The sequence below is a fragment of the Podarcis liolepis genome (assembly GCF_965112155.1).
Source record: "Podarcis liolepis genome assembly, chromosome: 2".
Classification (NCBI taxonomy): Eukaryota; Metazoa; Chordata; class Lepidosauria; order Squamata; family Lacertidae; genus Podarcis; species Podarcis liolepis.
The window spans coordinates 22,060,128-22,085,260 of record NC_139555.1 but is presented as its reverse complement, the minus strand read 5'-3'; the positions used below and the strand labels follow the sequence as shown (position 1 = coordinate 22,085,260).

General features: G+C 45.7%; 1 protein-coding gene across 7 annotated transcripts in view; it reads right to left on the bottom strand.

Annotated features, from left to right (window-relative positions):
* DGKA (diacylglycerol kinase alpha) overlaps window positions 1-25,133 on the bottom strand; it is a 79,520-nt gene that overhangs the window by 29,430 nt on the left and 24,957 nt on the right. For 4 of the 7 annotated variants that reach the window (XM_083489984.1, XM_083489988.1, XM_083489985.1 and 1 more), the window contains one exon: window positions 7,959-8,047. The exons of 2 other annotated variants lie outside the window; for them this stretch is intronic. In XM_083489984.1, coding sequence (XP_083346110.1) covers window positions 7,959-8,047 — 89 coding nt within the window. Of the gene's footprint in view, window positions 1-7,958; window positions 8,048-15,551; window positions 15,667-25,133 lie in introns of all 7 variants that reach the window. One more of the 7 variants, XM_083489986.1, reaches the window with a different exon arrangement.

Here is a 25,133-nt window from a genome sequence, read left to right as displayed (position 1 = left end):
GATTTGTGGTTGCAGAATTAATGGATGGTTTAGTCAGGAATTTTGTATTTTCTGAGGAGGGCGAGGACGGGGACGCTACACTACTAGACAGCATAAAGCTGGCCAAAGTCAGTGCTTGTGGGAGACACAGGAGGTTGGGCTGCTCTGCCTACACGTCCCCTCCTCGCAAGGTGACACTCTGGCCTTCCCTACTGCAACCTGCTTGTCAGGACCTAAATAAAACAATAAATTTCACGTGGGCTATGACAAAAAGGAAACGTTTCCGCGGCAACCACAACAACATCTGCCAAGGTTATTGTAGCCGCTGAATAACAGCAGTTTGGCTGCTGGAAACGAACATGGTTCCCGCTGCTAAAACAATACTGCCATACACAGGATGCCCCAAGTGCATTCTGGGAGGAGAGTTAGTCAGCTGGAGCCTCAGCCAGAATTTCATACTTTTTAAGGTCAGGAGGATCCACTGAGATAATAAGCTTGGAAATCTGTCTCTTTAAGGAAGGCCCCAGAATCTCCTTCAGTCTCCGCAAGTGCTAAGCTATGAAGCCACTCCAACAGCCAATAAATAATCCCATGAACACTCCATGTTCCCAGTGCGATGCTCTCTTCCGTGCAGCCAGCAAATCAGCCCAGCCCAGGAATGAATGATTATTTCATGCATGCACAGAGACGAGCTAGGAAGAAGGCGCGGGAGTTCTGGAGCTGCAGCGGGTGAAGGAAAAAGCACCTAGGCTTGAGAACTGGCAGTGCTGTAAGCAGAGTTTGAAAGGACCTCCTCTGAAGCTATGATTGTATGACTGTAGGGATGGACTAGGATTATATAGGGGAAAGCAGTCTGCCAAGCATCCTGGAGCCAAGTTGTTCAGAATTTTCTATATGTCCGCAACAACACTTTTGAGTGTTGTCCGGTAGCCACTAGGCAGCCAGTGCAGTTCCTTCAGCACAAGTGAAGTATGTACATACCTGGGTGCCCCATTTAGCACTACATCTGCTGGATCCTGCACTTAGCTGCAGTTTCTGTGCTGGCTGCTAGGACAGCCACAGATATAGCACATTACAGAAACCTAAGCATGCGGATACCAACGCATGACCAGCAGTGGCCAAGCTACTCTATCCAGGAAAGACCACAGCTTTAATACCAAGCAAACCTGGTCATAGGTGCTCTTTGCCACAGAGGTCACTTGGAGTTTTTAGTGACAGAGATGGTTCCAGGAGCACTCCCCAAATGCACAGCTGACCCATCAAAGGGAGTGCAACTTCATCCAGAACAGCCAAACAACCCAATATGGCTTGTGAAGCTGTACCCAGCAAAGCAGTGAAGGATCCTTTCCCTCTCTGGCACGTCTTTTAGTGAAGCAAGTTCAAATTATAGATTTGCTTTCCCAGTTCTATCGTAGTCAACAGGCCTCTCCCTTGCTATGCAGTTCTTTTCTTAAGAGTTTGTGTGTGTGTTTGTGTGAAGTCTGAATTTTGAAAATGAACACTCAGCATTTGCTACTTTTTAATTTTAAGTAAGTAAGTAATTTATCTGTCAAGGCTGTAAATCATAACTTGCTACTTGGAATAATGACAAACTCAATATACTTTTTTTTTTCCTGCTGCTGTTAGGTTTTTCTCTCCCTCCTTTTTCCTGTGGAGGCAGTTTTAGTTCCAGCTGCACACTCCTGCAAATTAAAAGATAAATTTATCCTCACTGTACTACCACATAGTTTTTAACCCCCTTTTCCATTTTGCAATTAAACTGCCCTTCTCCATTATGAAACTTAACTGGACAGCAGATCAAAGCCTAAAGATGTATTTGGAACCTTTCAGGTGATCATGGCAGTAGGTGGATGCTGGTTCAAGCTGCTTCAGCTGAAGTTACATTGCTGTTTTTAAAACCCTTCCATCTTCCTCTGCTTCCTACATCCAGCTTTGGCTAGCAAGGGTGCTCCCTGAAGCAAGGTGTTTTAAAACTACAAGGCCCACTAGCTTATCTGATATTAAGCACAGAAATCTGGCATCTTCTCAATAGATATGCAAGTCCACATTAGAGAAAAATGGGTGGGGGGGATTACTTTGGGTTCAAAAGCTTTCAATTTATAAGCAACTATAGCTTATGCAATAAAAGATAATCAAGCATTATTGTGGTTCCTGAGTTCTCATTCATACCAAGGAGTTTTCATAAGACATGCCCCCTAGTTGATTATATTTCCATCATATATTGCTACTTTCCCCTTCATTCTATGGAATCAACTCAGCAGCAACCACGTTAGTGCATTCCATCTCTCAGAGACATGGATATCATTGTTCAGATGGACTCAACCCCCAAATGCAATTTACACGGAGTGCATAATGGTCAGTAATTTTAAAATGACTCAAATTAAGTATCCTGGATTTTGCAATATGGATCTGTGAAATCAGATTCCCAGCTACTTAAGTCCTAGATCTCAGCTCCCTTAATGGCCACACTAAACAGCATAGGGGGTTGGAGCAGATGTGTAAGAGAGAACATGGACCAATGGTTTAAAAAAAGAAGTACGGGGGGGTGGGGTGGAAGGTCCTACAAATAAGGATATTGGTTTTTATAATGCTATGAACATTTGAGCCTGTAGGTATAATCCTACCAACTCAAATATCCGGTGGTCTAGGTCTGCCTGCTCTTGCTATTCCTCCACTATTTCAGAATGGGAGGCAATGATGAGTGGACACATTGAAATGATTCACTAGGCAAGGACACCCACCCACACCCAGCTCAACTGTGCAAGACTTGAAAAAACCTTGCCCGACACCATGGCTTTGCCAATAGCCGGAGAGACATGTGCTGACAAGCGCAACAGAGACAAAAAGAGACTTATTCTGCTGCACAGCCCTAAATGCTGAAAAGAGGCTGTTCCTCAGACAAAGTGAAACAGAGCAGCAAGAAAGATGGAGCAGTGTTTCCCAAAATTTATTCCTTGATGGACCACTTGACAATTGCTAAGAGCCCTAAAGGGCCACTTAATGATTTCACTACCTATTGTAGCAATTGTAATGTGCTGCGCTAGATGCTGTGCTAGATTCCATCTCAAACTGTAATACAATCCCATAGAAGGGGGGGAAAAGGTGAAAATGAAATGAAAAATACATATGGCTATTTCATGTAATACATGTATCACTTCCCATCTTCAGCCAAAAATCAACATACCACCTGAATGAAGCTCACAGACAACTAGTGATTCATGGACCACAGTTTGGAAACCCCTGAGATGTGGGGAAGAAGCAAGACTTTCCTTTAGCACTACCAACCGATGCAGAAACCAGAGCAAAGAAAAGTGGTCCCAAAGAGCCTTGCTGCACAGGACCAGCATCTGATCAAATGTGCACAGAGGTCTGAGCAGCAGGGTTGAGGAGGAGAACTGACTCATCTCTGGAGCCAGCCCAGGAGCTTGGAGTTACCAAATCCAGCTAACTAGATCAACATCCTGTGCTAATTTTAGCTTTATGGCAGATGCCCTTGGCTCCAGGGGCCAGGCGTACACAATGCAAACCAGATGCTGGAGGGAGAGGAGCCAGAGATCACTGTCCCAGCTCTCCCCCACCAATGACCTCAAATTGCTGGGGAGGGAACCCCTGGATATACCTAGCTTCCAGCTCTGGACAATCTCAACTAGAAAGTCATAGCATGCTGTCTGTTCAAAGGGCAATGGACGTTAACTGATGATGATGATAGCTAAGAGAGGTGAGATGACTCTTTCCGGGGAATATGCCTCACACAGCACCAAATGGAGGCAGTCGTACCACAGCCCTGCCAAGACACAGTGAGCCATGGACCACCAGCACAACCTTGTCTGCCAAAAATAAGACCAAGAATGCACTACTAGTCTATCTGTAAGCTGGGTGGAGTTGGGAACTATGTTTAAAATTATATGGCTGAAGGGAGTGACAACAGCATACTTTTTACATCTCTAGAGCCTAGAGCAAAAGAAAACACTTCTCTGACTCAAGACCACCGCATATGCAATATACATATTAGGTACTTTATGGAACAGGGGCATCTAGAACACACTGAAAACATTATCATATATGGCACAAACAACCAGCACCCGTAATAAACTACAGTTCCCAAATCCCCATTGAAATCTGGTTAAATAATATTTGGGACGTGGCTATCGGAATGCTTTACTCGGCATAGGAGGGTAATTAAAGGCACTGAAAGGACAGACACTTTTGGTGAGATTTGGCTTCCTTTCTTTTCCTTTATAAATGAGACAGAAGATACTTTTATTATACCCCCAACACAAGAAACACTATGGAGAGGATACTTGATAATGCATAAATAAGCATACAGTTGTACCTTGGATCTCAAACAACTTGCAAGACGAACGTTTTGGGTCCCGAACGCCGCAAACCCAGAAGTGATTGTTCCGATTTGCAAACGTTCTTTGGAACCCGAACGTCCGTCGTGACTTCCATGGCTTCCGATTGGCTGCAATCGTGAAGCCACGCCTTGGTTTCCGAACTGTTTTGGAAGTCAAACAGACTTCTGGAACAGATTCTGTTTGACTTCCAAGGTACCACTGTATTCCTTGTGTACTGCATATGAAACTTAATAAGAATGTACCTACCACTGGACAAGTTACTGTACTTACATGCTGTTCTTACATTAACATGAAAAACAATTAAAATTATGGGGGGGATTACAGTTCCCAGGATTCCATGACTGTTTAAAGTGGTATGAGTACTGCTTTAAATGTATAAAGCAGATAGGGCTTGGGGTTCTCCTAGGCTCTTATATAACACTTTTTCCCATCAGCAGCTAAGGGCTCATCCACACTTAGCTTTTGCCCTGTACTTTCTAGGCACACATCCATGCTTTTAAGCCCCATGCCCCATCACTTTCCCCAAGAAAACCCACTCCTTAATGCAGAATCAGAACTAATTGCAAATCAAGTTTTCTGCAGATGCCATTTACTCTGATTCAGAGGTAAAGAGCAAGTTTTTGCAGGGAGAGCTTTAAAGCGCAAACCTAGAAATGTGGCACCAAAGTCTGATTGAGCTCTAAGTGATGCTTATTTCAAGTAGTGGCAACCTAGCCAATTCTTTTTAAAATTCTTTTTAAAGCATGAATAAAGCACTCAAGTTAATGTCTTCATGAGGACGAAGCATAACACAAAAAGCAACGCAAATGATTCATGCTGGATGGGTTGTGTTCAGCCTAGTGCTATGGCAAAGGTTGCATCAGTGGAAAGGTTTTCCTTGTGCAAGGGAACCTCCTCCTTCCTTCTGCCAGCACCACCCAAAATCTGGTCTGGGTGTTCCCTCATTCCTCCAGAGCAGATTTGGGGATTGTGCAGGGTGGAAGCAGGAGGTGAACAGGTGAAAATTTGCATTGTGCTAGCGGGAATCCTTGCACTGGCTTCCACTGGTACAACAGGCTAGTAGAGCCCAATGCCTCCAGAGGAGTCTTTAAATGCTGACAACCTCCCCCTTAATCTTGGCACCCACCCTGGCCACCTCCAGTAGAATTAATCTGAGCTTTGGGAAGCGCATAGAGATGAAAGAGGAAGTGGGAAAGAGAGTCAGTCTTCTAACTTCCTCCTTCGGTTCCACGTGCTTTTCAAGGGAGAAAAAGGTAGCCAGCTTCACCACCTTAGGAGGCTTTATGGGCAGCAGGAGAAGACCTTGAGAGCACCAGCAGCATCTGTGTGTCTGTGTGTGTGTGTGTGTGTGTGTGTGTGTAATATTTTTCACTTGACCCAAAAGCCCACATGTAGCTTAAACTAAGATTTCAGGAAACCTTTAAGAAGAGAGAGTAAAAATTGCATTCCCTGCTCATGAACTTGGTTCCTGAAGCTCCACCACCCACCACAATGTGAAAGTCTCCTGGTCCTTCAAACCAACCAACCAACCAACCAACCAACCAACCAAAAAACCTTCACATTTTCTCCCTTGGCGGCTTGTATGCCTGAAGCTGCTTCCTAGAACACTCTTCCTACTTTACTTGACACCCCTCCTCAAAACCCAGCCTAGTAAGTCTTTGGCACAGCCTCCTGGACCCCATGCTCTAGAGCATGGGTGTGGAACATTTGCCCCTCATGATGTATTTTTAACTACAGCTCCCATCATCACTGACCATTGGCCATGCTGGTTAGGGCTGATGGGATCTGGAGTCCAGCAACATCTGGAAGGCCGCACAGCCCACCTACAGCAAGGATATAACTCATATACATATATTTCTTTATTATGTTCCCCTGCCTCCACTTCCACTGTTGCTTACCTTTAGGTCAAATTTTAGACTGTAAGTTCCTTAGGGACAGAAACTCTTGTCAATTTGTGCAGCACCAAGCACACTAATAATTAAATACTAATAATTAATTACTTGCTTTTTTTTCTTCAATAGACAACAACCACAAATGGCACCAAACTTACTCAAAAAGGACCACAGACAACCTAAACACCTGAAACGGAAAATCCGCATATGAACACATCCTTCCTTGAATTTCTATACACACAACAGAGATGCAATTAAATACTGAGATGGGAACACAACAAATATAAAAGGCCATTTACGTGTGCACACCCTTTGAAGTCGGAAGCAATCAGCAAAGTAGTAAAATAAAAGGACCGTGAGGAAGCTAGGATTTCCCATTTCTGCTCATGATGGGTTACTCTCTAGCTACAACCATCTCCAAGAAACATATTTGGCCACAGTGTCTTGCTATCTGGTTTCAAGCCCAGCCTTCCCAGGCTGCTGAATGGGATACCAGCAGACTTTGTCACTATAACTAAACCGTGAGGTGAGCGTTTTGCTTTCCCTCTCTATCCCAGCCCCATAAGCACCTAGGAAAACAAGGAAGAGTGTGCTTATTTGCTCAGACTTGAGGCCTCACATTTCTAAAGATTTATAAGGCAGCTTTTTCTTCTTCTTCTTTTGCCTAGATTCCCCTCTAAGCATCTGGAGGGTTTGCTGAGTTTAACCCTTATTTGGTATTTAGAAGGAAAGAAGAGACTTAACCCTTTGTGGTGGTGTTCTGAGCATTACAATCAAGGAGAAATGTACACTGGGCGGGTTCTAAGGCATTTTTTTAAGCAATCTTATTTTCTGAGATCCTAGCCAAGCAACCTGTCCTATTGTGCCTGATCCTGGGTTTGTTGAATTGTAAGTAGGATTCCCATAGCTGTCCCCACCAGCTATTATCCCCATCCATCTCAGTAATTAAGCCTTGTGCCTTCTGTTATGAAATGCTGCAGCTTCGCCACATAGGCTCACTGGAATCTTCGCTCCCTGTCAATGTCTGTTAATTGGCCCTTTCAGGCTCCTTTCATCTTCCCTCAACATTGCTCATATGGGTATGCATTCATGTTCATGATACCATTAGTGTTAAAACTCTTGTACATGTGAACAGTGTTCAATATTAGCCAGGCACCAAGCGCATTTTGCACCTGGCTATCAACCACTTGCGACCAAGTGAAGATGCCTGGGTGTTAGGCTAGTGCCTGACATCTCCACCATCTGGAGGTGCATGCCTGGGGATCATTGGATCTGGACTGTTTTCACACACTAATACTGCATGCTGTAGAATTCTACCGGTTATATTTTATCTGCACAATTGGAATGGATTTGCAGGAACCAAAATGCTTTTTTGTGCAGCCTGAGAAGGAGCAGTCCCTATTAAGAAAAAGAGGTCGGAAGAGGCCAATATATATGTGGACTGCCCCTGGATCAAGTGAATTTTCTTCTTTTAAGTTCTTAAAGTTCTTAACCTAGCTCAAGGTTGTCATCTGAACTAGCCAGATGTTTAACTGAGAATCAATCAGTCAGCCCACCACTTGAAAAATAAAGACTTTAAAGCCATCTTATCAAAAAATGGCAGCTAGACATTCCGTTCTGGCGATTGTAACCTTGATTTAAGGAGTCATCTGGCGCCTAGCTTATATATATGAGTTTCTAACACTACATGTGAATCAAGTTAACAGTGGGAAGAAAAAGTCCTTCTAACCTGCTTCTGAAAAATGGAATCCCCAGGCACCTAGGATCTTTTGGTGTGGCTCCTCGTGGAAAAAGGCAGGTGAGCCTTCTGGGTCCAACCTGTTGGTGTGAAAGTGAGAGGTAGGAAGGTAATCAAAAGCACAATCCTAGCCACGTCTACTCAGAAGTCCTATTGAATTCTCATAAACATGCTAAAGTTTAGTAGACTGAACTCTACACTATTGGCACTAGCATAAGCTCAGTCTTCACCAGCCATGTTTTGGGGTACCATCAGTACAGCCATGCTGCCTGGGGCCGATGAGAATTGTAGTCCAACACATCTGGAGGGCCCCATATTGGAGAAGGCTGATTCTATAGTAAGTTAGTGTGATTTTCCTTTTGCGTCTACTTTCAACGCCCCCCCAAACAGCAAACATTAGGTTGTAACTCTCTGTGCTCTTCCATTGGTGAGAGGTGCGAATTAGTGTTCAGATGTAGGGATCCTCAGCCTCAGGGGCTGTTCCTGCTCCCCACTTGCACCATTTGCAAGAGTTCTTCCACCCACTCCTTCCTCTCCATCACCTAGAAACCAGATTTCTTGCAGAACAAACACCTAGGGCTTGCACCGATCTGCCACTTTGCAGATTCAAGGGGACTTCAATGTTTTTCCGCCTTCAAGGATCCCATGAACCTAGACTAAACCAGAATCACACCTAATAACTCTGAAGATGTTATATTTCCACCTGTGGCTTATGCAGCTGCTGCATCTGACAGGAGGTACAGACCCAGTTGCCTGCAGTTCAGTCAACGGAAGCAGGTCTCTCTCACACACTTTATTTATCTTGCAACTGCATCTTTTCCTTTGATCCTTTCATCGCACGCTGCTCACCCCCACCCCCGTGTTCCTGCAAGTTGAATTACGTGGGCTGTCCTCCGAGGATGCATCGCTAGTGTTTGTTTGCCACGCTCAGACTTACTTTTGTAATTGGAAACCGTTACAAGCAATATTAGAAAAGCGTAATATAGCAGTGGAAAGAAGTGTGTGAAATGATTATTCCAATACAAGACTTTCCTGGCTTATCCAGGGGTGCTGCTGAGCCAGGGCCGGATTTAGGTTTGATGAGGCCCAAAGCTACTGAAGGTAATGGGGCCCTTTATATGTCCAGCTCTCCTTTGCCAACAACAAATTGTCGCTGTTTTTTGTGTTGAATATATGTTATATGGTAATTTATGGATCTAATATAGGGGTCAGCAAACTTTGTCAGCAGGGGGCCAGTCCACTGTCCCTCAGACCTTGTGGGGGGCCAGACTGTATTTGGGGGGGGGATGAACGAATTCCTAGGCCCCACAAATAACCCAGAAATGCATTTTAAATAAAAGCACACATTTTGTTGTTGTTTAGTCGTTTAGTCATGTCCGACTCTTTGTGACCCTATGGGCCAGAGCATGCCAGGCACTCCTGTCTTCCACTGCCTCCCACAGTTTGGTCAAACTCATGCTGGTAGCTTCGAGAACACACAGTCTACTCATTCTACTCATGTTCTACTGATGTAAAAACACGCTGATTCCCAGGCCGTCCGCGGGCCAGATTTAGAAGGCGATTGGGCTGGATCTGGCCCCTGGGCCTTAGTTTGCCTATCCATGACTTAATAGATATCTAAAGCCATTTGGCACTGTTGCTGCATGTTTTATTTTATTTGTTTTTTATCTTATATTTTGGAAATGTACATCCAGGTTTTTTTCCCCTTTAAATTTGTTTGGGGCCCCCAAGAGAGTGGGGCCCTAAGCTATAGCTTGTTTAGCTTATACATAAATCCGGCACTGTGCTGAGCTGACAGGGAAGTACTTGGCAGGTCCCTGCTCTGCAGAATGGGGATGTGGGGGAACAAATGAGGAAGGCTGGCTTACCACATCTGAAAGTGAAGTAATAAATGCTACCTTCTGAAAAGGCTGTGTAAAAGACCATTAAGTCTAGAATTACCTAACTGTAGAAAAAATGAAAATGCTATTCCATGAATGCTGGTCTAGCTGTATTTCATATATACCACCAGGGAGAACGTTAACTGCAGTTCAGCCTTTCACACGGAACATTATAGAGGAATTTCCTGCAGTAAATTGTATACCATATCCAATGCTTTATTTTTTGTAGGGGAATAGGTATTCACAATAAAGTTGTTTGTTACAGAAAATTTGAACATTCGGGGGGGGAGGGAGGTGCCAGAACTGCATATCTCTGAGTACCCCCAGAAAATAGCACTGACAATATTGAATATAGCATGGACCTATGTGCAACTTATTTATTTCACAATCAGCACTTTATTTCTGTTCTTCTACATCAGCGGCCAGCAAACTTTTTCAGCAGGGGGCCGGTCCACTGTCCCTCAGACCTTGTGGGGGGCCGGACTATATTGTGTGTGGGGGGGGAGAAATGAATGAATTCCTATGCCCCACAAATAACCCAGAGATGCATTTTAAATAAAAGGACACATTCTACTCGTGTAAAAACATGCTGATTCCTGGACCGTCCACGGGCTGGATTGAGAAGGCGATTGGGCCAGATCCAGCCCCCGGGCCTTAGTTTGCCTACCCATGTTCTACATGATTGGACTAATGAAATATATAATTGATATCAATATGGACTGTATGGCTGAGCTGTGTTGTACTACTGTATTTTGTACTGTTAATGTTACTATAAAAACTAGTGAAAAAAATCTATTTTAGAAAGCAAATAATTACCTAACTGCACTACTGGGTTGATTGGTTTGTTTCAGAGTGTTCCAAGGTGTTGGTACTGATCTTTAAAGCCCTAAATTACTTCGGATCTGCCTAGTTACCGGAGCATGTTGACTCTCATACAAACAGCGATGTGGGTTTTCTGGAAAATTCTGAATTGGATTATCTCCCCCAGAAAACAGACACCACTATTTGTAATTTGATTAGAAAATGTTCAGTTTGTACAGAGTAATTTTCTGATACCCTAGAGAATGATCTTATTTAGCATGACGTTTTACTTGTCTGCTTTATCTTTTGAAAAGTTGTCTCTTTGTCCACTCTCTATTAATTTGAACACTATTTGATATATCATAACAAAATTTTGCACGATGGTTCCTGAGATCAAGGAACAGATTTTTTGTCTATGTTTGGATACAACTGAACACCGTTTTTATTCAAGGTGGCAAACTGATCCTTTCAAAACTGCATTGATTTTGACTGCTGATTTCTCTTTTGTTCGTTTCTTAGAATATTGAATCAAAGCTGGGCGCTTTTCATTAGTATTCAACAAACAAAGCTGAAATCTTTGAAAAATGCCAGGCTTGCCTAAAATTGGGTTGGCATCCTTTTGCTGTTACAAGTGAACTTACGAAACTGAGAATTTTCCACAAGTGAATAAAGCACCAGCAAATTTTCCGTTAAATGTTCTGTGAATTTTTTTCCGTCGTGCATCTTTGCAGAGAAACATCCTCACACTGTTAGATAATGCCAGTTCCAGGTGTGTGGGTAGGAAGAGGCAGAGCTAGCTGCTATGGCACCCAGAGGGCGGGGTTAGCCACCCGCGGGGGCGGGGCAAGCATCCCAGAGGGGCGCCGCCCGCGGCGAGCGCCCCAAGGGGACAGCGTGGCAATGTCACCCCCCTCAGGGATGAGACCCAGGTCAGACCACACCCACCGCATCCCCCTTCCTCCGCCAGTGTGGGTAGGGGGACTTGTGTCGGATGCTCTCAGTCGGCTCCCTCCCCAATTGTATCTATCATGTCTTCTCCACCACTGTTGCTGCCCATTTGCTTCCCTTTCTCTCTGGCCCCAGCCCAAGCCACCTTCCAGAGGGAGAACCAAACCAAAGCCCATACAGGTTACTGCTCCTTCTCCTTTCTTAGAGAGGGCAGGTGAAGAGACTGCAACACAGAAAGGGAGGAGGTGGAGGCCCACAAGGCTCTAGGAATTGGCAGCAAGCCTCCTACTAAGGTGTGGGCTTTGGCAAGCGGCCAAAGATACTGACTGCCAACAATAGCCCTGCACTTAGATCACCTAGGGAAGCCCAGCTCTGCGTGCCAACACTGTCGATGATTAGGCTGGCAGTTCCAACCAACAGGACTTTGCCTGCTGTTGATGTCACAATGCAGAACTCTGTCCCTCAGGGTGCCTGCGAAGCAAAATCTTTTACTGCTTTCCAAAGAACAGCAAAAGCCTTTTCCTTTTCAGAAAGCACTTGGGATGCGGATGCAATGTACTTTTAAATGCACTGCTCTTAATTTTATTTCGAGATCATTTTTGTGATTGAAATTTGTTAATTGGTTTTGACCCACTCAATGATTTATGGCTTTCTTTATAAGAGAAAGGTGGGCAAGAATATACTTAAAAATTATTCACTCAGCTCCCAAATAATAGTGCCAAATCCAATATGCAGTACTTCTGCCCACGCACATTTTTAACAACACCCTCATGTGTCATTTCAAAACAATTTGATGCATGGTTACACGGCACCACCATGTACCTACTTCCAGGGAATATGAGAAGACGTGCATTAAGAAGCGATAAGAAACAAATAAAACAACTAGCATGGCAGGGGCAATGCTAAGCATTCATCTCCTTTGTTCTTAGAGTAAAATAACTGGCTTGTGACACCACAGTTAGTTTGTGCATCGATGTGCAGCCAGCCCCCTTGATTTCAACTATAATGTGCAATGCTTACATTACACTGGTACCTTGGGTTAAGTACTTAATTCGTTCCGGAGATCCGTTCTTAACCTTAAACTGTTCTTAACCTGAAGCATCACTTTAGCTAATGGGGCCTCCTGCTGCTGTCGTGCCACCAGAGCACGATTTCTGTTCTTATCCTGAAGCAAAATTCTTAACCCGAGGTACTATTTCTGGGTTAGCAGAGTCTGTAACCTGAAGCGTATGTAACCTGAAGCATATGTAATCCGAGGCTCCACTGTACAGTTAAGTGTGACTGTGGATTCTCTTGCATGACATCATTTGTGGGCCTTAGGTCTACATTTGATGTGTAGAACCAAAATTGTTAAGTGTGTGTGTTTACAACTGACTGACCTAATAACAGTCGCGCCTCTCCTGTCCAATCATGACAGGCAGGTGAGAAGCAAAGAATGGGCATGAGAGATATCTGTAAAGCAGAGTTAAATAACCTTTTTCAGGGGCCACTTTCCCAGGGCCACATACCAATGATGCGAAGGGCCAGAGACAAATGTGGGTGGGTTAAAGTGGGTGGAGCAAGTAATCTAAATTTCATCATCGTAGAGCAGGCTAGTTTCTACATTGACACTATCCTCCCTCTAGGCCAGTGTTTCCCAACCTTTTTTGGGCAAAGGCACACTTGTTTCATGAAAAAAATCTCGAGGCACACCACCATTACAGCCCCGTGACGTCAGCGCGCAGCGCCACGCCGGCAGGGACATGAATTGCTAGCAAATTACATAATCACCTCCTTGAGGGCTGGCTCATCTTCTCCGAAGGCAGAACCCCATTAATTAACAGCACAGACTCACACCATAGCCAAGACGAGGGGGGAAAACCTCAGTCATGCACAGTCATGCACATGTGGGGGCTAAATGAGGACGAAGACCGGGCAGAGAGCAGGGTTCAAATCACCCCACCTGGCCAGGACAATCCCTGGGTGCTCCCTTGGGCCACTCGCCTGACCCACCTCGCAGGGCTGTTGTTGCGAGGATAACACGGGGAGAACCACGCGCGCCCCCAGGAGCTCCTTGGAGGAGAAAGCGGGCGATGAATGCAATGCACGATATATATGAGAGGCGACCAGGTTTTGCAGGTGAGGGGCCCCCGCCAGCCTCCGCTTCCAACACCCGGCGCAACGACGCCGAAGTTTCCCCCCGGGCTCGGCTCGGGGAGCAGCGCTGCTCCCCCCAGCTCCCCTTCGCCCTCCCGGCTCTCTCTGCCGCCCACTGGGGACCCCCCTCACCTGCCAAGTCCGGAGCACCAGTGGAAGTTGCATGCATGCATGCAGGGCGCCGCGTTGCCATTGCATTGCACTGCACTCCATGCAACGCCTGCATGCATGCATTGCCTTGCACGCCCGCCAAGGGGTCTCCCCGCGGTCCGATGCATCCCCTCCGGCGCGGATGCAGCATTGCAAAAATAAAACCCCCCAACGCAGCCCTACCTGGGGGGCAGCCTCCGCCTCCGCCGCTCCGCCTCCGCGGGGATCCCCGGGCTCCATCCTGCCGCCCGATCTCCGCGGGGGCGCAGGCAGGCTGCGCGGGGTCTGCGCAGAAGAGCCCCTGCCCGCCCGGCCGCCGCCACTGCGCTCATTCCATGGCCGGGAGAAGAGCGCTTCAAACAAAACGCCCGGCCCGCCAGGCCACGCTGGGAAACGTAGTTCACGCACCCCGCGCGGGCGCGGAGCCCAAGGGCGAGGGGACTACGGATCCCGGCAGCCCCCGCGCCAGGGACGGAGGGGGAGAGGCCGGGTGCAGGGATGGAGGGACGGGTGGGCGAGCGAGTGAGTGAGTGGCAGCCGCCAAGCCTTGGCCGAGAGCCAGGAAGGGCCTCCCCAGAGGAGGAGGAGGAGGAGGAGGGAGGCGCAGAGCGGGAGGGAGGGAGGGAACCCCAGGGGTCATCTAGTGACGGCGCCCCAATCGAAAATTTGACTTTAAAAAAAAAAAATCTTTCGAATTTTTTAATTTTTCCCGCGGCACACCAGGCAACATCTCGCGGCACACTAGTGTGCCGCGGAACAGTGGTTGGGAAACACTGCTCTAGGCCATAGGTAGGCAAACTAAGGCCCGGGGTCTGGATCTGGCCCAATCGCTTTCTAAATCCAGCCTGCAGACAGTCCGGGAATCAGCATGTTTTTACATGAGTAGAATGTGTCCTTTTATTTAAAATGCATCTCTGAGTTATTTGTGGGGCATGGGAATTCATTCATCATCTCCTCCCCCAAAAAAATATAGTCCAGACCCCCACAAGGTCTGAAGGCCCCCTGCTGAAAAAGTTTGCTGACCCCTGCTCTAGGCAAGCAGAGGGGCATTATTCAAGGACACATTCCATGCAGACAACAGTATTTGGGACGTGTAGCAGGGCCTGTGAGAGGGTGTGGTCTGTAGCAGGTCTGAGGTTTCCTGCCCCTGCTGTTAAGAAAAGAGACAAGGAAGGCTCTTAGATTTTGCTTCTGGCTTTGAAGTGGAAAGAAAGGTGAAATATGAAGGTAGGATGTGTGGGCTTTATTTGTTCCCATTACCGCTGCCTTGTTTTCCACTGAATCATGCTCCCTGCTAGCTCTTTCAAGGCAGCACAGTTATTGTCCTCACCCTTGCAGACCAGAAACTTTCCCTCCCAAACCTCTTTATAATCAAGTGGGATCCTTCCGTGTGCCTTCACTCTCACATGACAGGCCCTGCGGTTGGCAATCCAAGCACGTAGAAAAGGAAGAAAATTTAGGAAGAAAAGCTCTTTTCAATGCCTTCCCTTTGTCAGGCTGCCACCCAGCATCCCCTCAGTCCTGAGTTAGCAGCACAAGCCATTCCTTAAAGGGGTACGGTGGTGTGTTGTGAGCAGCAACATGTGCCGAAATGGCTATCTAATCCTCTGAGTTTGAAAACTCCCCCAACGGGTCAAGAAGCGTGGGTTAAAATCAGATTGATGCTTACCTATTTTGCATCTGTGAAGCCCTTCATCACCTGTTCTGTTGTTCACTTTTTTTTGCCTAATCCCCACATTGCGGCCTTAGCACTGCCAGTGAAGTTGCAATAAAATAAATAGAAGCTGGAGACAGACAATTTTTTAAAAGAGACTTGTGAGTGGTCTAAGGGAGGCACTGCTTCCCAAAGAATGCACACATTCCTCTTGCTCCTTTGTCATCTCTGGTCAAACAGATTTTTTTTTTTAAAAAAGCAATATAACCTGCTTATTGTCAGCAGCGGTGAATAGCGGGATGTGCGCATACACTACTATCAGCAGCCCCTTTCTGGAAAACACAGATCGATCTCAAGCTTAATGTTGCAGAGGCTGTGCACTCACCCCACATCATTCTCTGTTCAACCACCTCCTTTCCTTTTCCCACAGCTGTTTATTACTAGCACAGTGCCTCTTTCCTCACCATACCACACGCTCAGGGCAGCCCCGCTGCGATTTGCAACAAGGAAACAACACCAGGTGCCCCTTCCTGTACAGGCCTGCATATGGTTGTGTGGCTAGACAGACAAATGGGACACACAGCTAAATGTCGCAATGCACCCCCATAAGAGACAGCCTGAAAGAGAAGTCTAGTAGCACTGTTCAGGTCTCAGTGAGGTGGGGTGGTGGGCAAAGGGAGCAGGAGAGGATCCTGGTTTAGGGCTGTTGCCAGCTTCAAATCTGAGCATTTCATGGCTATATCCTGCTTAACAGAACATTCATCCTTATTGGTTTGCGTGAAGTTTGACAACATGCGCTCTTCAATGAGCATTCATTCTGACTAGTTTACTGGGAGGTTAGACAATGTTGCATCAAGCAAATGGGATCTCTGTCACTTTCCCTATCACAAGAAGTCCAGTTCTGGGATAGGGGGAAAGTGAGATTGTTGTGCAACCTGAATGCTGGTTTATAACTGAATCCCTCCAAGAAACAGCAATAGTCTGGAAGTGCCCGTTGTGGTGAATGGAATGGGTGATAAGTTTTGGTGGTTGGTTCAGGAGTGTGAGTAGCAAAGTATGTCCTTTCCCCTCACCTCCTTTTCATCCAAATATAGTGCAAGGAGGGCAGGGTTGCTGTTGTTGCTTTTAAATCCTCCTGGATCCCAGCCAGTAGTCCATTTCACTACTTCCACCCAACCTCCACTCTGCCTCAATATTCCATATATCCTGGAAACTCACAAGTCCTGTACAGATTTACATACTTCTGTGTATCTATGTACTTTTAATTTTGGGTGGCCCCGTTTCACTTCCAAACCAGATGCACTCAGCTGGCCAAGTTCATTATTTGTTTAGTTAGAACAACACAGCTGCCATAGGCAGGTGGAGGAAAGAAAGGTCCAAGTGGTGATGTTTGCCACTGGCTTGTTCATCAGGGACAACAAGTGCTACATGGGAGCAGGAGGACAGCAAGGGGCAAACTGCACTTCTCCCCTAACATTTCTACAAGGAAATAGTGTTTGAAGAGAAATCTTTGGAGGACTATTTTTAGAGGAGAATTCTCAAAGCCCACTTGTGATTTATCCCCTGCCCCCCTCCCCGAAATTTGGAAAGGGAAAAGCATCACTGCAGCCTCTGGTGTGTTCCACCCCCCATCTAAGAGGTGTCCAGGTTCCCGCCTTGCTCTTCTCCAGTTGTTCTTGTTGCTTGTCCCACCTGTGGATTTTCAGCCAGTTTTGCATTCCCTGAAAGAAGGTCATGCAGCAGCCATCTCCACCATTTCGCTCCATCTCCCTGCCTCATACATACACTCAAAAGCCAGGTGTCGCATATTGATATTAAATAAAGCAGGTTGAATCTGCACAAACTACTCCGAGAGCACTTCCAGATGACTTGTTTATTTAATATTCATTCTGATTTGTTTGCACGCTTTCCGATGCATTTTCCCATCACTTCCTTTCCCTCAAAAACTCCAGTCTCCTTGGGAAATGGGTTTGCTGTGCAAGACTTCACAGCCAACAAGAATCGTGCATCCTCAATTTGTCGGGATGTGGCTGAATCCTACCCAAAACCAGTGATTGTATCTGGGCTGGGAACAGTCAGATCCCAGGCCTGACAGGTTGCAAACACCAGCCAGGCAATGATGGCTTCCATTAGAAACCTCACTTCAGCTACATGGCATCCGTTACCCAGGGTGTAAGCATGCCTCAAGGATCAACCGTAATTCAAAAGCAAACACACCTCTTTCCTGTGCACAGTGCCTGTGTGGACTTTGCACAATTTCAAAGGCAGAACAGACGTTTGCTCACATATTGAGAAAACGGTGACTGCTGACAACACCTAAGACAGTATACTGATAGGGTATAAAAGCAGGCCTTCAGGCTAGCTGTGCCTATGAGAAACAGTCACTTCTAGGGCAATGACGCAGGGTGATTCTGCTCCAAAATTAGGTCACTCGTTTTCAGCAAAGAGAAGTCTGCATATTTCTATGTATTTTCTTAGTTCTACATAACTTTATCAGCTTTCATGAGTCAGGCTGTTAAACAACATGGAATTTTAAAGCACCAAATGGCCATTTCTGCTATAAGAGGCTCTGGCAACTCCTCTGGGGTGGAATTTTATATGCAAGGCATATAAATTAGGAATGGAGAGAAGGGACAATCAGGCATACATTTCAAAGCTTTCCTCCATCATGAAGGCTTTTCAAATGATATGGCATATAGTTAGCATTTCATTACATTAGCCTACATGCTAAAATGCTCAAGATGCCACACAGGGGCAATCCATAATCTAAATCAAATGTTAGGGTGGTTTTCTTTAAATCACCCTTTATCGCTACCCACTACCTCCTTTCATTGCAAATACATAGGGTGAAAAATCCCTTAGCACAATAGATAGCAGATTCTATACTAATGTGGTGAGATCTAGGGCATGGAAAATGCTTACCCCCCCCCCCCATATGCCTGAGGACCATTGCCACCTATGGATTAGTGCCAGGTTTATTTTTCCTAGTTAATTTCTGAACAGGAAGTACGTTTATTTTCCTAAATTAAAAATAACTCCATTGGGAGGTTATAAAGTCCTGTGATATTTGCCCAACAACGGGCCCCTGATCTCTTGAGTAAATGTGTACTTTGGCATATGCAGATTTGTGTGCACTGTAACTAGGCTCTTGAACAAAAGGAATATACAGACGCTCTCGGTACTGTGGGGCCGCACTAGGCAAGGTGCTGAGAAAGATACAATTGACTCACCCATGGTTTTTCATTAAAAAAAAAAAAGTTCCAGCCGTCATGTGCATCCCCACCTGCAAATTGGATTGGAAAAGCAGCTAGAATGCAGAACTGTTAAATCATTTCACCATGCTGTTTGCTCAATATATTGATCCCCTGAAACTACGACGAGGGCAAGCATGCAGGTATCTTGATAATGTTTCTATATTTTCCCTTGCATGACAAATAGATCCTGGAGGGCAATTTGAAATCAGGAAAATCTAGGGAGGGGAGAAGTTTAAACACCCCTAACTCCAACACCGCTTCCCTTTCCTACTGAGCTAGCAACCTGCCACAGTAGATCTATGCACAGTTCTCCCAGAATCTTTGTCAAGTGAGGGAAGACAGTTGCCCAGGTACACCAACACATTACCCCCTCTTGTAATGGCTCGGGCCATTTTCCTGGAAGAGCCAGTTGTCTTATCAAAATAGAAGATGAACTGTTTCACCCTAAACCAATCAGGGAGGTTTATCTGAACCACAGAGATGACAAGTAAGATATAGGAAGTCCTTGGAAGTCTGGGGCGAGAATGAGTTATGTAGAATGGCACTTGAGCATCTTCCAGGTTCTGGTCAGACTCTCAAGAATCTCAGATTTTTAATCTATGTTGTTGCAGTGACTGCTGTTCACAGTATATTGGCATAATATTCTTATTCTATTTACTGTATTATTATTTTTTGTAATACTGCTTATACGCAGTAAAAAGAAGTTCATTAAGTTTCTAATATAATGATTTCCAACCTCAAATACATAAAAAAAACTCCAGCAACTAATTCCAACTGTTTACATTTGAGAATTAATGGCTTCTACAAATATTGCAACTTATGTGCACAGGGCCCACCAGCTGTAATTTGGCATGACGGTCTTCAAACTTTTCAAACCCAAGAGCTTAGTCTATATATACATTTGGAAACTCACTTTTTTATTTTTTTTTATTTTACCATATAGCTGTATGGTAGTGGTGGTGCTGCTATTGCGATCCACTTTGGGTGACTTTGCAGTTGTGAGTTCTGACCCGCTAGTTGAAGACAGGGCTGTCCCAAGGCATTTTGACACCTGAGGCAAACCACAAAATGGCACACACCCCTCCCTAAGGGAAGAAGGGGTGAGTGAAGATCTACACCAGGAACTACCTGGGAATAAAGATCTACATTGGGAACAAAGTGGGGAATCCAATCAACCTTACCTGACAACTGAATTGGAAATCAATGAAGGGGAAAGTGAAACTGCTCTGAATCACACCAGGTGGGTGCAGACTCCAGCAGCCCCCAGAAGGCAGCCACTGCCATTTCTTCCCCAGGGCTGGGAGGAGACAGTGCCTCCTATTCCCCAAGAGGCTCCTGTACAGGCAACATTGGGGGGGGGCTGCTAAGGAGGGACAGATCCAACATCCAAGGAGCATGCTGCAACTGACACGGCAGTAGTAGGAGAAGTGGGCAGTGCATTGCTTGGAGGCTGGATCTGCTGCCCCTGTGGATCCTGCTGCCTGAGGTTGTTGCCTCACCAGGGTGGGCCGGCCCTGGTCGAAGACCAGCCAGTGGCGTAGCGTGGGGGGTGCAGGGGGGGCCGGTCGCACCGGGCGCAACATCTGGGGGGGCGCGGAAGAGACTCGAGTGCTAAAATCCACGGGTTAGGGGACGCAAATTATTTGCCTTGCCCCGGGTGCTGACAACCCACGCTACGCCACTGAGATCAGCAGCTTAGCACACATATGCCCAACGCACATAGACAGGGGTTCTCACCTTTAAATAAGGAAGGCAAGTAACAGGACAGGCTCAGCAGTATACACTGTGCTCAGGTGTCACAATTGCAGAGTTCAAGAGCAGGACAAGAAGTTCAGAACTAGACAGAAGCAGCAAAAATATCCCAACAAGTTTTCCTGCTCTTCTTGCCAAGCATTTAAAGACGGGCAGCGGCACGCTCGCTCGCCTTACAGGAATGTAAAGATTGTGGGGGCAGGTGGCTCTGCTGCCATGTGCAAAGGCAGCACCTGGTTCTAGGTGATAAAGCTGCACCCTCCCGTTCAGCCGCTGCCACATCCTGTTCAGGCTTCCTCCACAGCTGATCAAAGCCTTTCCCCACACACGCACTGAGGCTCTCTGCTCTGCAGGAAGATCAGAAGGGAGAGTTGGCATCTCGGCTCCCCCTTCCAAAGTGACTGATGTTGGGGGGTGGGGGCAGGGAAGGGGAGAATCCTCCCTGCTCTAACCCAGGTTCCAGCCCCCTCCTCGTTTCTTCCTCCTCCCTCATGCATTAAAGCCTGCCAAGCCCAGCCTGATTCCAACAATGCTGCAAGGTTCATGTCAAGACTGAACTACTGTAAATGAGGCAATTGTTCCTTCTGCACTACAACCCTTTGCTGCTGCTGAGACATTGCTTTACCATAAACAGCTGGGATTGGGATTAGAAATGGAAGTGCCATACAAGTGCGAAATCTAACATAGTAATATTCAGCAATGCCCTTTCCCCATGGCGAAGATCCTCCTAGGGCAGTGGTTCCCAATTAGCTAATGACTGAGGACCACCTATTTTACAAACAGCCAAGACACAGACCCCCTACTTTTGAAAATTTTGATAACTCTATGGTAGTTACCTCCGCAAAGCAATTTTTTGAACAAGATGTGTGGTAGCCCCTAGTAAGGAAAGAATTTTAGGTATACTAAAAAAAACAGACTAGAGCTCAGCAATATCTGTTTTTTAACATTGTGATTTATCGGCAGCTGAATATTACGATATTCCAATATATCACGATGCCTGAAATTGGAGATAATGTGTGGGGATGAGGGAAGGAGCAGCCACTGAGATCGGGAGGGTGGGGGAAGAAGAGGAAGCGGAGTCACCTCCACCACATGGATTAAGTGGGAGGGGATGGGGGGTACATCAAGCCACCATCAGTGGGGCAGCCAGCGGTGGCAGCCAGCATGAGGAAAGACTGTAGTGTTATCGGCTGCCCTGGTCTTCCTCCACATGAGGAAGGGAGCTCAGATCAGCAGCATTATTGGTTGAGATAATTGTGAAATATCGGTGGTGCCTTGAAATTGGCTGCCCTGCTCTCATTTGCTTGAGGGGCAATATATTGCTGCATATTGCCAGGTCAAAATCATTATTGCAGTGCGATTTCAAAACCAATTTTGGCCAATATATTGAAAAATTGCACAGTGTTAAAACAGGCCATAAAATTTGTGATACAGTGGTACCTCGGGTTACATACGCTTCAGGTTACAGACTCCACTAAACTAGTAATAGTACCTCAGGTTAAGAACTTTGCTTCAGGATGAGAACAGAAATCGTGCAGTGGCGGCACAGCAGCAGCAGCAGCGGGAGGCCCCATTAGCTAAACTGGTGTTTCAGGTTAAGAACAGTTTCAGGTTAAGATCGGACCTCCAGAACGAATTAAGTACTTAACCCGAGGTACCACTGTATTACCATGAAAAAATGACAAAAAAATAGTGGTGGGGGGAGGCAAGGGATTGGGCAGCGGACCCCCTGGGTGCATTCAGTGGACCCCCAGGAGTCCCTGGACCCCTAATTGGAAACCACTGTCCTAGGATGTTTCCTCACAAATAAACCACAATCATTAACATGTTCTCCCTTATAAGGTCAGCCAGTTTTATTGCTTCCTTACTTGAAGAGGTGGGAAATCAATGATCAATAGCCTATTAAGTGTTCCTTTCTGTCTTTATTAAGCAGAACCTTAATTACTGATTGCCTCTCATTTTTTCTTATGAAAATGCTTACAAATAACTATGAAAAAAAACAAAATAATGAGGAAATACCAACAATTAAAGCGTCTCCACTCCCCTTTGGGAACAGAAACTGACACTGGAGCAATTAAGAGAGCTGAGGCTATTCAAGGGGCAATTTACCCCACAACCTGTGCTTCTCATGAACCTATTAAAAAGGCTGAACATGGAAGTAGGAAATGTTAAATTTAAGGAAAATGAACTTTTAAAGCCTTAGTCACACTTTGCCCATCTACCATATAATGTAACTTCTCAAAGCTAAATTTTCTCACCTCTTTCAACTAATCCCCATAGGTTTCCACTCCCGCAAAATCCAGGTCCCCCTCTTGCAGACAAACTCTAGTTTGTCAATGTCCTTAAATGGGATAATGTCAACAGGACAGGACACAGAAAAACTAGCTTCCCCAGACCCGGGAAATTGTGGATGTGACAAGCTTAATATGAAAGGGCCAACTTGTAGGCCGCAATCCAATAATAATAATAATAATAATAATAATAATAATAATAATAATAATTTATTATTTATACCCCGCCCATCTGGCTGGGTTTCCCCAGCCACTCTGGGCGGCTTCCAAAAGAATATTAAAATACTGTGATACATCAAACATTAAAAGCTTCCCTAAACAGGGCTGCCTTCAGATGTCTTCTAAAAGTCTGGTAGTTGTTGTTCTCTTTGACATCTGGTGGGAGGGCATTCCACAGGGTGGGTGCCACTACCGAGAAGGCCCTCTGCCTGGTTCCCTGTAACTTGGCTTCTCGCAGTGAGGGAACCGCCAGAAGGCCCTCGGTGCTGGACCTCAGTGTCCGGGTAGAACAATGGGGGTGGAGACGCTCCTTCAGGTATACTGGACCGAGGCCGTTTAGGGCTTTAAAGGTCAGCACCAACACTTTGAATTGTGCTCGGAAACGTACTGGGAGCCAATGTAGGTCTTTCAAGACCGGTGTTATATGGTCTCGGCGGCCGCTCCCAGTCACCAGTCTGGCTGCTGCATTTGGATTAGTTGTAGTTTCCGGGTCACCTTCAAAGGTAGCCCCACGTAGAGCGCATTGCAGTAGTCCAAGCGGGAGATAACCAGAGCATGCAGCACTCTGGCGAGGCAGTCCGCAGGCAGATAGGGCCTCAGCCTACGTACCAGATGGAACTGGTACACAGCTGCCCTGGACACGGATTTAACCTGTGCCTCCATGGACAGCTGTGAGTCCAAAATGACTCCCAGGCTGCGCACCTGGTCCTTCAGGGGCACAGTTACCCCATTCAGGACCAGGGAATCCTCCACACCTGCCCGCCTCCTGTCCCCCAGAAACAGTACTTCTGTCTTGTCAGGATTCAATCTCAATCTGTGAGAACGCTTAACCTTGGAATAAGTCCCACTGAACTCTGTAAAACAGGCTCTTCAAAAGATATGCATTGCACAGTTAACCACCAGATGTTAGTTCAATAAAAAATATCACCTTTCTCACTTTGAGTACTTTGTATTTCCCGGAGCAACACTGCTGTAACATTCTATACCAAACTAGATATTATTCTTGGCATAACACTGATGTGTTAATAGCTGAAATATCAAGTACTTGACTAGCACAAGAGAGGAATTTCTGAGCAGCACAAACAATAAAATAAGAGGATTTGTTTTGTCACTTTGAGTCATCACTTGCCCATCTTCCTCCTGTTCAACCTAACCTCAATAATTGGAAGATACCCAAGGAATTTCACCTTTTTCTGATAATTAATCCAGAGCCTAAAAAGTAGAGTTCTGCTATTTTTCTCCCAAAAAATCCAGGTCTTTACAAAAACCATTCGGCATTAAAATTTAGAAAATAAGTTATGCATTGACCAAATGTCCAAGGCCTGTGTCGGCAGAATCAGAAGATGTATTTGAAACACATGAGATTCCTATACACTTTCAAAGCTCCTATACACTTTCTAGCAAAAAAAAATGGCAATTCTCCAAAATCGCAGGACACAAACTCATAACATCACAAGAGATCTATTGGAAATTACTATTCCGATTTTAAAACTGTCGGGATGAAACGTTTTGAAGAAAGTGTCCCCTGGGAGAAAGTTTGAGAGGGAGAGAGGCTCTTTCAAGCCGTCTTTGTAGATTATAATTTAGTGAATTTGGAAGGCCTAAATTTGTTTGCTGGAGGAAAAATGCCCTTTGCTCAGGGTCTTACACACACAAACAGGATCAAAAATCATCTAACTGGTTTACACAAAAGATAAAGGATCAGATTTTTCAAAGCTGTTTCTAACAGTGGATTTACCTACCATTTTATGGCACTTTTCAGTGTTTTGCAATTTTATCCAAATCACTGAGGTAGATTGTTTGACAAAACCATGAATTGCCTAAGGACATTAAGCACACAATTCTCTAAGCGAGAATTTGAACCTTGGCGTCTTGCCTTCCAACAAAAGCACAAAGTTAAACTGAACTTTGCTAATAACAATAAAAATAATAATATTGCACTTATCCACAGGCCAAGCCTGTAACATAACAGCCTGTTTGGCTTTGCCACATTGCCACCACATCCTGCCCTCATAAACCCGTTTTTCTCAATAAGCTCCATCTTCCAGCCAGAAGGAGGAAAGAGATGGCTCATCCAAACC